General features: G+C 47.4%; 1 protein-coding gene across 1 annotated transcript in view; it reads left to right on the top strand.

Moving 5' to 3' along the window:
* Positions 1-14618, top strand: part of ASS1 (argininosuccinate synthase 1) — a 358057-nt gene that overhangs the window by 309039 nt on the left and 34400 nt on the right. Inside the window, exon 14 of the mRNA XM_078646217.1 lies at positions 2187-2343. Coding sequence (XP_078502343.1) covers positions 2187-2343 — 157 coding nt within the window. The remainder of the gene's footprint in view (positions 1-2186; positions 2344-14618) is intronic.

The following is a 14618-nucleotide window of genomic DNA, read 5'->3' as shown; positions in this document are numbered from 1 at the left end:
GGAAATGGCTTCATGATTTTAGATGGGGAGGGGGGATTCTGAAAGTAGAAAATATATATCTAAATATATAGAGAATCTATTAGCAATTTGCCATGAATGCATTAACAGGGAAGGGTAAAACTTAGTAACATTTCAGCATTGTGACCTGCTGTTTCCATCCCTTTATTTGTCCCTCAGACATTACTGTGCACACATGCATACGTGCACACCTGCATTAGTGCACACCTGCATTAGTGCACACGTGCTTTAGTGCAGACATGCATTAGTGCACACAGGCGTTATACATTAGTGCACACATGCATTAGTGCACACATGCATTAGTGCGCACATGCATTAGTGTGCACATGCATTAGTGCGCAGATGCACTAGTGTGCACATGCATTAGTGTGCACATGCATTAGTGTGCACATGCATTAGGGCACGCGCATTAGGGCACGCATGCATTAGTGCACACCTGCATTGGTGCACACGTGCTTTAGTGCAGACATGCATTAGTGCACACAGGCATTAGTTTGCACATACATTAGTGCGCACATTTAGTGTTTAAGCAGAAATTATTTCCTCATCTTTGTTGTCATTAATTGATGATTACCCGAGTGGAAATTCATTACAAAGCTAAGGTGATTTACTTATCCGGGTTAAAATAAGCAAATTACCCCCGTTCAGGTAGATTAATTATGTAAGTGGGCAATAACAAGTGATCATAAGTTAAATATTTGAGTAGATATGAATTAATGTTCTGAGTGTCGACTAGTTTGTCATTGGTGCAGAGCTGGGTTGATGGTCGAAGGCCCTTCCTCGCTGCCCCATGTCAGTTGGCAGAACGGGCAGTAAATGAGGCAGTAACTGTCGAAGTTACTTTAAAGGTTCCTTTGTTATCTAAAGGAGCTTGCCTTAAATGCCAATTAGTGTAATATTTAAATGGATCTTACTAAATAGATGATTTAAGTTGTCTTTAATTAATTAGATTTGCAGAGGGAAGTTAGGTGTTTACCTTTGTGTGCGCTTTGGGCAGTAACCTAAGTGTGCTTACATTCATTATCTGCTTAGGGATGTGTTAAGTATCTATTTGGAGACTTTTTTTTTTACTGACTGATAGTCTGCGGTATTGAGTAAATTCCGTAAGTGAACATAGATGCATTACACAGTCTAAATGAATAATTGAAAGTGTTTAAAATGTCGAAATCCAATAATTACTTATATAAACCTTTAATCTGTTAACTAAGTAGGCATTCATTCACTAATTATTTAAGAGGCCACGAGTCCTTTGTTTATGTGAGAATGAATTATTTTATCTACGACATTAATTCATGATATAAGTGAACATGAGCTCAGTGGCTCTGGGGATATACGTTAGGTATGCAAATGGCCACGCATTCATTACCTAAGTGCCCATGAATTCATTATATGAAAAGGCATGCATTCATTAGCTAAGAAGACATGAATTCGGGATACAAGTGGATTTGAAATTAACTATACAAATGGACATTAATTTATTATCTAAATGAACATGAATTCAGTGTCCAAGAGACCAGGCGATAATTACGTAAGAGTAAAAGACCTCTTTGTGTAGGAGACCTTGGTTAGCCATCTACATATTATCTTAGCGGTAATAGATGTATTTGCTAAATGTGATAATTAACTAATTAGACACCATCCTCTAAGCAGGCATTAATTCAATATCTCATCAGCCCCATCTTGTCTGTTTGACATCTGAGTTGTGTGAATGTATTGACTGAGCAGAGATCAGTTTGTTTTCTAAGTGGATTTGATGTCCTTCTCTAAAAGGACATTATGTGTTGTCTTCATGAGTGGAGTGGTTATCTCTTAGCTGATGAGCTAATCTGCATGAACATTAATTGATTTTGTAAGTGGGCATTTCTGCACCCGCTCTTTGGAGATGCGCGTGTTATCCAAGTGGACATGAATGAATTGCCTAGAATCACACATTGAATGTACTAGTGTGGGAGGCCAGGCTATCCTGTATGAGTCTGGCTGCACTAGGGTGGCAGTGTCCAGGCTGGGCAGGCCTCAGTGCCAGCCCTGCACCTGTGCCCAGCCAGTGGGACCACCCAACCAGACTGTGCATTGGGCCCGCCTGGCACCGGAGCCAGCCTGCACACTGAAGACGCGTGTTCAAATGTACCCATCGACTCATTCTCAACGACTCCCTCTTCCTTCCGCAGGCTTCTGGTTCAGCCCTGAGTGTGAGTTTGTCCGAAGTTGCATCGAAAAGTCCCAGGAGATGGTGGAGGGGAAAGTGCAGCTGTCCATCTTCAAAGGGCAGGTGTACGTCCTGGGCCGAGAGTCGCCGCTGTCGCTTTACAACAGGGACCTTGTCAGGTGAGTACCGGGGGGTGTCCACTCTCTCTCCTCTCCCCCGCCTACATCACTCCTTCCATGGCCGTAGGGGATACTTCTACTTAATTCCCTTTCTTATTCTTCTCCCAAAGATGTCTCTTCCTCTTTTCCCTCTCCGTCCTACTTTTCTCTTTCTCGCCTTATTTTCCTTCATTGTGATGCTCTGAATACCTTCCAGTTCCACGTTCACCTCCCTCACTCGTATATCAAATATGTATTCCTTGCTTGACCTTTGGCCCATCTTTACTCCTGTTTATCAAACTCTTATGTCTAATCTCGAGTCTCACCTTCCACCTCACTCTTCACAACTCCTGCTTCGTCCTTCCCGCCTCTCTTCGCACCACCCTGCTGTGCTCTGCACGACCCGGGACCAAACAGCCCATGATTCTGTGACTGTCCACCGGGGGCTCTGGGACCATCCTCTCTGGTGCTCCGGGGAGGGTGGAGGAGGGGGTGGGTGGGGCGGGGGACTTTGCAGTCAAGAGCATCAGTCACCGTCTTCTTTATGGAATGTTCTGACGGCTTCAAAGTTTGATCAAATTTACGATCAGTTTGCCATGTATAATTCAAATACCAATGTGATAGAACATGAAGCTAAGATCGCAACGCCTCTCCTAAATTTTACTCCTACCTCCTCAGTGCAAATAGTCACCCTTCTCTCTAGGACCAAATCTGGGTCTCCGGATGATCCCGGCCGTCCGAGGATGCCCCACAATATTAGCCATCTTATTAGCCCGGAGCTATCTAGCATATTCAATCAAATGATTTCACAAGGACGATTCCCAACCATGTGGAAACAGATCTGCATTTTGTCGTTATTAAAAAAAAACTATCTGGATATAATGGACCCGGCTAATTACCGACCTATTGCAAGACTCCCACTTCCTGCAAAAATAGTGGAGAAAATTGTATATGTGGAACTTTCCACTTATATTTTAGATAACCATATTCTAGACCATAGTCAGTTTGGATTTAGGGCAGGTCACAGCACTGAGTCGGCTCTGATAAAGACCACGGAGGAAATTCGCACTGCACTAGATGGTGGAGGGTCGGCGGCTCTTATTCTCCTCGACATGTCCGCGGCATTTGCTACCGTGAACCACACCTTGCTGATAGAATGATTAAAGACCATAGGTTTAGGAGGAAACGCTCTTTCGCTTTTAAAGTCGTTTTTAGGTCGAAGCACGACCTGCATTCAATGCGTAAGCATTGATTGCAGTGTGCTTCGACAACTATTGCTACCCGTTTTTGGGAATGTGGACAGGAGAGGGTGCCCGAGCGCAGATCTGCTCAGTTTTGACCTCGTGAGCGCGCACGGCGCCGTGCCCCTCTCCTGCCTCATTCCCTTGCGCAAACACTCTACACTCACGCATGCGCACATACACACACGCACCCTCCCTTAAACAGACACACGCGCACACAGACAGACGGACAGACGCACGCACAGACACACTCAAACAGACACACACGCGTACACCCCACCCCCACTCACCCCTCCTCTCCCTCAAAACACTCACCTGTTCTGTCGGTGCTCGGCGGCGGTTCTGCCTCTCGGGCGGCGGTAGCGCTTTGCGGGGCTCTCTCACCACATGAGAGCCCCGCCTTCCCCATGCGCCCGGCCGCTCTTCACCCGGTCCCCCATCTCGGGACCGGGACTGAATCCGGAGACTTCGTGGCTCTCTCTCGCTCTCTCCGCGATGGGGCGGGACTTCCGGTTGGGGCCGCGATGGGATTCGCCGGCTGCCCAAACGCGTCCGGGTATTTAATTTTTTTACAGATTTGCTTAACATGCAGATTAACCAACCTGAGTAAAATAACTCGGAGGATCAAAAGCGTCTGTGCCAGGCGTGCGTGTGGCTGGAGTCCCAGTTTCCAACCCCAGTAAAAAAGTTCGGCCGGTGTGTACTTTTACTTATTTATAGGAATAGCAGACTGATATGCCCAGTTTTCCGTCAAGTGCCAGTGGCTGGTTTCTTTTCTGTGGCTATTTCGGGCAGCCCTCAGCTGTTTCCTGCGACTCAGACAGGGCCCTGGTGGGGGAAGGATCTGGGAAGTGTGGCTACAAACCTGTGAGTTTGTCTGGGGCCTCCAAGATGGTTGCCGCGCTCAATACTATGGTTGTCCGCAAATCCAATCTTGTAGTCACAAAGTAGACCGTGGCAGAGGCCTAGGAGGTACCTGAGGTCATGGCCCCCATACTCCCTTCAGCCATCTGCTGCGCAGAGCAGAGACTGCAAACAATGGCTGGATGAATGGAAAACAGGCACATTTCATCTGGCGCTGACTGCAGCTCAGCACCCAAAGAATTCAACAAGCTGTGAAGTGTAATCAAGTACTTTAAAATCTTTAAAAACACAAAAGGGGGTAGGATAGCACCGTCGTAACCATCCTCTTGGCCCTATGCATTCTGGTGAGGTGTGGCGTAAAGTATCAATTTACTCACAGTAATTGCATTTGTAGTTTGAATGTTCAAGACCAGTAGGTGCTGTCACGTGTTTTTGGGTCTCGCCTAGTTAAAGATGAAAACGTTTACAAACAGACAATATCTATTTTTTCTCTTCTTGCACGGCAGCCTGTATTCACTTTTTATAGTTAGTGTCTTGATTGGCTCTATTTTTGTTTGTTTGAGCGTTTTGTTTCGCAAAACTTTAAAGTCATAAATATATTTCCCGTTTGCAATAGGACAAAGAAAAACATTGTTTTCTTCTGGTCAGTAGGTGGCGGTATGGGCAATGCCTTTCAACATTACATTGAATATTGTATTTGAATATCGGGATTTATATAGCGCTTCACAACTATCATCGCGAGTTAGACGCATTTTATTTGTGTACTGGATGCAATGGATTCATTTTTGGGCTTCAAGAATTTCAAGATTTTGTTTTCAGGATTAGGTGTTTAGTATTGCTGACGTTTTTAGGTATTTTACTTTTGGTATTTTATTAGCAATATTAATGTATTTATCTTTTTCAGTTTATGTTTAATGACCTATAATCCTTTTGTGGCGCTCATGTACACAGAACATAAATAAGGGGGTGTAGTCACCCACTGCAGCATAAGTAAACCTCATGTGTGGGGTACATTCATGGCATACCCTGTGGCATGTTTGTCTATGTTTTTGTGACGGTAAAGCATCTGTAAAACAGTAAAGCATCTGTAAAAAAGCATCTGTAAAAGCATCCTCAGGATGGAACTCACTTCCTCGCCCCCTGAGGCTGGAACCCAGCCATCTCCTTTTCCGGAAAAAAATGAAAACGCTGCTGTTCCCAAAATAAAGTCCCCTCCCCCTCTGGTCTCCACAAATGCTACAGCGCGGGGATGCCTCCGGGTCACCAGGCGCTCTATAAATCGCTAAATAAATAAATAAGTAATGTGTTTGACCTTCACACCCGCCTAGTTTGTGCCAGCACCTTTCCATACTTGCCAAGGCTTGCAGGCGCGTACAGTTGTTTACACTTTGGAGAGGGGGGTTCAAAAGAATTCTCATTCTCACAGACATGTTTTCCAAATTGTGTACTCGCCCCCAGCACACAAATATCCGTTCACAAAAAAAATGGCCAAACTGCAAGTTCAGACCGTAGTGTGTTTTTTGGTAGGAATGAAAAGCAATTTTTAAAAACGTAATTTAATTTTAGGGAAGGATATGCGGCCTTGTGGCTGTAACTTGCCGCATTTAAATGGAACCGGATTCGAATCCCGGCTTCACTCACTTTTCCGTGATTCTGGGCAAATCACTTATTCACCGAGCCTCAAAACATGAATAACATTTTATGATACGTATATAAAGCGCCTTAAAGTACTCTGACAATTTCATGGTACCTGATACAACTTAAATAAAAATAAATAAATATATGTATTTGAACTGAGAGTTCTGAGCGTGTGTTTACGTGCATTATTGCAATTTCTTGACGTTTGGAAAGTAAGAAGTCAGTGCTACAGCGCTCATTGGTCACATATTTTTGTAATTCTATCCCGAAATAGCACAATGAAAGAACGACATAAATATGCAAACTAGGAACGTTACTAAACTAGAAAGTAAAGCCTCCCTGGCTTGCACTGGAATTGCTGGATAGCAGGGTGGGTTATGCGGTGCATGAAGCCTCCAGTGCACAGATTTCTGCCTTGATTAACGTCACTCTGAGTCTCATCCTTTTGAAGTTGTTAAAGCAGCAGCTCTGGACCCGGAGGACAAACATGCTGCAGCAATTCTTGGAGACTGTGCTAGTTGAGTGAGTTAGAAAACAATGGATATTTTATTTCACAACAATAGACATGGGAAGTATCTTTCAGATCTTGAGGAGTACCTTAAGAAAGTTCGTCAACAAAGACTGGTAAGTGCTTGAACTGCATTTCAGCAAGAGTATTAGAGAATTAATTATAACAAGGATGTGTAATCAATAGGTCTTGCATTTGCAGGAGTTTGCGTTATTGACATTGTAAATGACAATAACTTATTTCTGTGTTTTCCAAACCCGGAAGCAGTGTCTAAACACTTTAAACTTATAGTCCTTGGTTATAAGAAGCCAGGCTTGCAGTAAAAGAGGTGCAGTTACTGGCAGATTTCCTTCTCCTAAGCAACGACTATATGTCCAAAGTGTGTGTTTACGCATCTCTTGTTCTTTAAATTATCACTCCACTTAAAAAACATACCTAAAAACACTGTCATTTACAATGTCAATAGCTCCAACTCCAACAAATGCGAGACCTATTGCATTGCAAATGCTTGTTATCAGATAGAACCCAGACAGTCCAAATAGTCAATTTTAAATCTACACCTTTTATCCTGCCTTGTGGGGTGCCGCAGGGCTCCTCGTTGAGCCCTAAGCTTTTTAATATTTGTGTCTGAATTAGCACATTTGATCAGAAGTTTTAATCTAATTCCCACCCCGTATGCCGACGACACCCAGTTGGTCATTTCTACTATATATAAGGATGTTGACTATTCCAGCAAACTTCATGACTGCGTGGTCTCTCTGAGCGACGGATGAGTGGGCACCGTTCGAAGCTTAATTCTAGTAAAACTGAGGTGGTGCTATTTGGAAAGATTTTTCCTCTATGGCCGCCAGTTTGGTGGCCAAATACTTTGGGCCCCCTCCTACATCGGAAGCTAAAGCTAAAAAATGTGGGCGTCATAATTGATGAGAAGCTGAATTTTAAGTGTCATATTTCGAAGGTGGTGTCTTCCGCATTTTTTTACTATCAGAACCGTGCGTAAAATTCTTCCATTCATCCCTAAAAATACTAGAAAAAGAGTTCTAACTTCCCTGGTTTTATCAAAGTTGGGCTACTGTAATGGCCTATACATTAACTTACAGTCCAATCTACTCGTAAGATTGCAAACGGTACAGAATGCCGAAGCCAGATTAGTGCTGGAATCGCCCAAACACCAGTCCATTGGGCCTGGGATACAGAAGCTGCATCGGCTGCCAGTCGGCCAGCGCGTAAAGTTCAAGGCACTTTGAACTGCGCAGAAGGCACTTTACAGAGAAGGGCCACAATTTCTATGGGATGCCTTTAGCTGGTACTCTCCGAGCAGACCGCTTCGCTCGGCCAATGCTTTCCTGGTGCCCACCTCTAGAGTCAAAAGGTTGAACTGAGAGGGTGTCTAGCTCCTGGGGTGTGTACCTCCCCGAGGTGTCTAGCTCCTTGAAGTGTCTAGCACCTAGGGGTGTGTACCTCCTCGAGGTGTCTAGCTCCTGGGGTGTGTACCTCCCCGAGGTGTCTAGCTCCTCGAAGTGTCTAGCACCTAGGGGTGTGTACCTCCTCGAAGTGTCTAGCTCCTGGAGTGTGTACCTCCTCGAGGTGTCTAGCTCCTGGAGGTATCTAGGTCCTGGAGGTGTCTAGCTCCTGGGGTGTCTAGATCCTAGGATGTCTAGCTATTGGGGGTGTGCAGCTCCTGGAGGTGTCTAGCTCCTCGAGGTATCTAGCTCCTAGGGGTGTCTAGCTCCTGGGATATCTAGCTCCTGGGATATCTAGCTCCTGGGGTGTCTAGCTCCTTGGGGTGTCTAGCTCCTGGGGGTGTCTAGCTCCTGGGGGTGTCTAGCTCCTGGGGGTGTCTAGCTCCTGGGATATCTAGCTCCTGGGGTGTCTAGCTCCTGGAGGTGTCTAGCTACTGGGGTGTGGACCTCCTGGAGGTGTCTAGCTCCTTGAGGTGTCTAGCTCCTCGAGTTGTCTAGCTCCTCCAGGTGCTTAGCTGCCGGGGTTTGCCCTCAGCATACCATGTGCGTCGTTGTCTAGTTGTAGTTTCTGAGCTCCGGCGGAGTCAGTGGTTCCATCCATGGCACACGTCCTAAAAAAAGAAGAGGGGGGACTAACCTGGTTAGATATCACAGCGTGCGACATCACGGCGCATGACATCACGGCTCATGATATTTCGGCATGGAACATCACGGCGCATAACATCACGGCGCATGACATCACAGGAATTGAGATCATAGAAAGTGGCATCGCAAGCCACGACTTTACAGGAAGTGGCATCACAAGAAGTTATATCAGATCTAAAGCCCTCACATATATGTTTAGCAGGTCTATCATGTGTACGTTTGAGCGCATTGCGAGGATATTCGCACAGTGAGCCATGGAAGATGATATGTGACTTCTACACCTTGCAATCCCCCAGTTTTATGTAACACATCCCGTGCAGTCATTTACAAACTTATATAAGGTATTTTACGTGTAATACGCGCATGTTGATGTAAAGCGCTCTGACACCCTGCATTGGCATGAGTCGGGCTATACAAGAAAAAATAGTGGTGCTTAAATTATTTCAACGCCTCCTCAGGGGAAGCAAGCTCTATATAAATGCAATTTGCGGTGTGTAAATACTGGGAAAGACCAACACATGGCATTCTTACCGTGCAGGCATATCTCCTAAACAGGGACTGAACAAAGTGAAAAGCTGCCTTAAGTATGTGTGAGGTGCTAACAAGGTGTGAGCCTTTGTTTACCTTCCGCTTCGTTTGCATCAGGTGTGAGACTCCTTACTGCTCCCAGCCAATTGATGGAAAGCAGACAACGTGCAATTACACTGAGACGAGTTCAGCACAATATTCACTGGGGCCCAAATTCTTAGCAGGGTGGACAGTGTTCAACGTGTGAAAATAGTGGGTGGACACCGTCCACACGCGTGTATCCCCTGACTCGTGCCCTGGTTACATGGGCAAAAAGAACATTTAATGGAAAGAATGCAGAACAATGTCATACATTCACCCCAGTACAGAGATCTGGGCCGAAATCCATCGTTTTTTTGCACTCCGCACCACCCCAGTTCAGACATGGCCATATCCAAATCAACCTTGACCCTGTGCCTCATGGGAACAGTCCAGCCCGAACTGCCAAGCCATGTCTTCCCTGGACCGGACTCAAGCATTCTAGGAACGGTTTCTGGCTATCAGCCGTCATCAAATGCAAAACAACAGTTGATGGACAGAATGCAGAACAATGTCATACATTCACCCCAGTACAGAGATCTGGGCCGAAATCCATCGTTTTTTTGCACTCCGCACCACCCCAGTTCAGACATGGCCATATCCAAATCAGCCTTGACCCTGTGCCTCATGGGAACAGTCCAGCCCGAACTGCTAGGCCAGGTCCTCCCTGGACTGGAATCAAGCATCCAAGGACCGGTTTCTGGCTATCAGCCTTCATCAGCCTGGATAGCTTGACTCTGGTGGCATAGAGAGCATGGGACCCACGTCTGGGCATACCCGTCCCACGGGGTGACAAATGCAAAAACAACAGTTGATGGACAGAATGCAGAACAATGTCATACATTCACCCAGTACAGAGATCTGGGCCTAAATCCATAGTTTTTTTGCTCACCATGCCATTCCAGTTTGGACACTTTTTCGCCCTAAGTGGGATGGGAATGCCCAGACGTGGGTCCCGGGCTCACTGTGCTACTGGATTCAAGCTAGCCTGGCTGTAGAAGTGTAACATACCATGAAACCGGTCCTCGGAAGCTTGTTTCCGGTCCAGGGAGGAACTGGCCTGGCAGTTCGGTCTGGACTGTTCCCATGGGGCACAGGGTCAAGACTGATTTGCATATGGCTGGGTCCAAACTGGGGTGGCGGAGTGGGCAAAAGAACGATGGATTTAACCCAGATCTTTTGACTCGGGGAGAAAGTTTGCATTTCAGCATTCCGTCCATCATTTGCTTTCTGTAACACTTTTCACCCTAAGTGGGACGGGTGTGCCCAGACGTGGGTCCCTTGCTCACTGTGCCACTTGATTCAAGCTAGCCTGGCTGAAGGAGGGTGACATACCCTGAAACCGGTGCCAGGCTGCTTGGTAGACAGACAGACCCAACGACGAGAGATCCCTCCCTCCATTTCTGTCCACTCTGTCTGTCCACTCCTGTCATCAGGTCGTCCCCGACGGAGATCAGGGCGCCTTCATTGCGCTTCTAATGTGTTTTTGGGGCAAAGCTGGTGTCATTCAATGAAAGGCGTACATTATGTTCCCCAGGTGACTGGAAGGGTCAATGGTGCCCACCCACTCCCCTGCCAAGGCCTCCCCAAACATTCAGTGACCCCCCAAAGCCTGCTGTCCCCAGACCCACGCCCGGCGGCTCCCTCCTGCACAGCCACCGTCTAGCGCCTAGACAGGCTTCCCGAAGGCGCAGCTTTCATTCAATATTACCTGTAGAGGGGCCTGTGACCCGAAAAATAATGGACAGAACATGTGTTCCATCTCTTGAATGTTGCATGCGTGCAGGCTGCGGTACATACATGTGCCATGACCCCCCTCAGCCCGCGCAGGGCCCGCTCCCCCTCCCAGGTGTATTTTTAGCCCCCGCCCTGGGCGGCCGCCCGCCGCTGCCGCCCCCTCTTCCTCCTGTGAGCGCTCACTTAGCCTTTCTCTCCGCTTCTCGCCCATGGCTGCCTTGAAAGGCGCTGAGTGACAGCGTGGCGGGGTCCGGGCGGGGCCGAGCGCTAAGAGGCCTCCCGACGGGCAGAAAGTGCTGTAATTACACGGTGGGGCCGGCAGCCTCCGATGAGCAGGAAGAAAGGCTGCGGCGAACGGGGGGCTCAATCCTTCCTTCCTTGCTTCTCTCTTCAGAGAGCAGGGGCTCGGGTGGGGTACGGGGGTTCGGGCAGCGCGTCAAAGCGCCACTGAAACTGGTCTTATTGTTGCACCGGGGGATGTGGCGCTTTCAGTGTCTGTCTTGACTCTGGTGCTGGGCACCGGGCACCCCTGAAACGGCAGACCCCGGGGGTACCTCACTGTGGGGGTGACATGTCAGGCCCTCCACCTGTCTGCACGGGTCACTGTACCTCTGTGACATGTCAGGCGGTGGGCCTCTCTGCATCACATGTGGGGGTACCGCTGTGACATATCAGGTCCACCGCCTTAGATATCGCTGTGACATATCAGGCCCACCGCCTTAGATACCACTGTGACATATCAGATCCACCGCCTTAGATACCACTGTGACATATCAGATCCACCGCCTTAGATACCACTGTGACATATCAGGTCCACCGCCTTAGATACCACTGTGACATATCAGATCCACCGCCTTAGATACCACTGTGACATATCAGATCCACCGCCTTAGATATCACTGTGACATATCAGGCCCACCGCCTTAGATACCACTGTGACATATCAGGCCCACCGCCTTAGATACCACTGTGACATATCAGATCCACCGCCTTAGATACCACTGTGACATATCAGATCCACCGCCTTAGATATCACTGTGACATATCAGGCCCACCGCCTTAGATATCACTGTGACATATCAGATCCACCGCCTTAGATACCACTGTGACATATCAGATCCACCGCCTTAGATACCACTGTGACATATCAGACCCACCGCCTTAGATATCGCTGTGACATATCAGGCCCACCGCCTTAGATACCACTGTGACATATCAGATCCACCGCCTTAGATACCACTGTGACATATCAGATCCACCGCCTTAGATATCACTGTGACATATCAGGCCCACCGCCTTAGATATCACTGTGACATATCAGATCCACCGCCTTAGATACCACTGTGACATATCAGATCCACCGCCTTAGATACCACTGTGACATATCAGGCCCACCGCCTTCGATACCACTGTGACATATCAGGCCCACCGCCTTAGATACCACTGTGACATATCAGACCCACCGCCTTAGATACCGCTGTGACATATCAGGTCCACCGCCTTAGATATCACTGTGACATATCAGATCCACCACCTTAGATATCGCTGTGACATATCAGACCCACCGCCTTAGATATCGCTGTGACATATCAGGCCCACCGCCTTAGATATCACTGTGACATATCAGATCCACCACCTTAGATATCGCTGTGACATATCAGACCCACCGCCTTAGATATCGCTGTGACATATCAGGCCCACCGCCTTAGATATCACTGTGACATATCAGATCCACCACCTTAGATATCACTGTGACATATCAGACCCACCGCCTTAGATATCGCTGTGACATATCAGGCCCACCGCCTTAGATACCACTGTGACATATCAGATCCACCGCCTTAGATACCGCTGTGACATATCAGACCCACCGCCTTAGATATCGCTGTGACATATCAGGCCCACCGCCTTAGATATCACTGTGACATATCAGATCCACCACCTTAGATATCGCTGTGACATATCAGACCCACCGCCTTAGATATCGCTGTGACATATCAGGCCCACCGCCTTAGATATCACTGTGACATATCAGATCCACCACCTTAGATATCACTGTGACATATCAGACCCACCGCCTTAGATATCGCTGTGACATATCAGGCCCACCGCCTTAGATACCACTGTGACATATCAGATCCACCGCCTTAGATACCGCTGTGACATATCAGGTCCACCGCCTTAGATACCACTGTGACATATCAGACCCACCGCCTTAGATATCACTGTGACATATCAGACCCACCGCCTTAGATATCACTGTGACATATCAGACCCACCGCCTTAGATATCACTGTGACATATCAGACCCACCGCCTTAGATATCACTGTGACATATCAGATCCACCGCCTTAGATACCACTGTGACATATCAGACCCACCGCCTTAGATATCACTGTGACATATCAGGCCCACCGCCTTAGATATCACTGTGACATATCAGATCCACCACCTTAGATATCACTGTGACATATCAGATCCACCGCCTTAGATACCACTGTGACATATCAGACCCACCGCCTTAGATATCACTGTGACATATCAGGCCCACCGCCTTAGATATCACTGTGACATATCAGATCCACCGCCTTAGATATCACTGTGACATATCAGACCCACCGCCTTAGATATCGCTGTGACATATCAAGCCCACCGCCTTAGATACCACTGTGACATATCAGATCCACCGCCTTAGATACCACTGTGACATATCAGATCCACCGCCTTAGATACCACTGTGACATATCAGATCCACCACCTTAGATATCACTGTGACATATCAGATCCACCGCCTTAGATACCACTGTGACATATCAGACCCACCGCCTTAGATACCACTGTGACATATCAGACCCACCGCCTTAGATATCACTGTGACATATCAGACCCACCGCCTTAGATATCACTGTGACATATCAGATCCACCGCCTTAGATACCACTGTGACATATCAGATCCACCGCCTTAGATACCACTGTGACATATCAGGTCCACCGCCTTAGATACCACTGTGACATATCAGACCCACCGCCTTAGATATCGCTGTGACATATCAGGTCCACCGCCTTAGATATCACTGTGACATATCAGATCCACCACCTTAGATATCACTGTGACATATCAGATCCACCGCCTTAGATACCACTGTGACATATCAGACCCACCGCCTTAGATATCACTGTGACATATCAGGCCCACCGCCTTAGATATCACTGTGACATATCAGATCCACCGCCTTAGATATCACTGTGACATATCAGACCCACCGCCTTAGATATCGCTGTGACATATCAAGCCCACCGCCTTAGATACCACTGTGACATATCAGATCCACCGCCTTAGATACCACTGTGACATATCAGATCCACCGCCTTAGATACCACTGTGACATATCAGATCCACCACCTTAGATATCACTGTGACATATCAGATCCACCGCCTTAGATACCACTGTGACATATCAGATCCACCGCCTTAGATACCACTGTGACATATCAGATCCACCGCCTTAGATACCACTGTGACATATCAGGCCCACCGCCTTAGATACCACTGTGACATATCAGGCCCACCGCCTTAGATACCGCTGTGACAT

Source organism: Lissotriton helveticus, chromosome 5_1, assembly GCF_964261635.1.
Source record: "Lissotriton helveticus chromosome 5_1, aLisHel1.1, whole genome shotgun sequence".
NCBI classification, from domain to species: Eukaryota; Metazoa; Chordata; class Amphibia; order Caudata; family Salamandridae; genus Lissotriton; species Lissotriton helveticus.
Note: the sequence above shows the minus strand (reverse complement) of the source record. Positions and strands in the feature narration are given on the sequence as shown.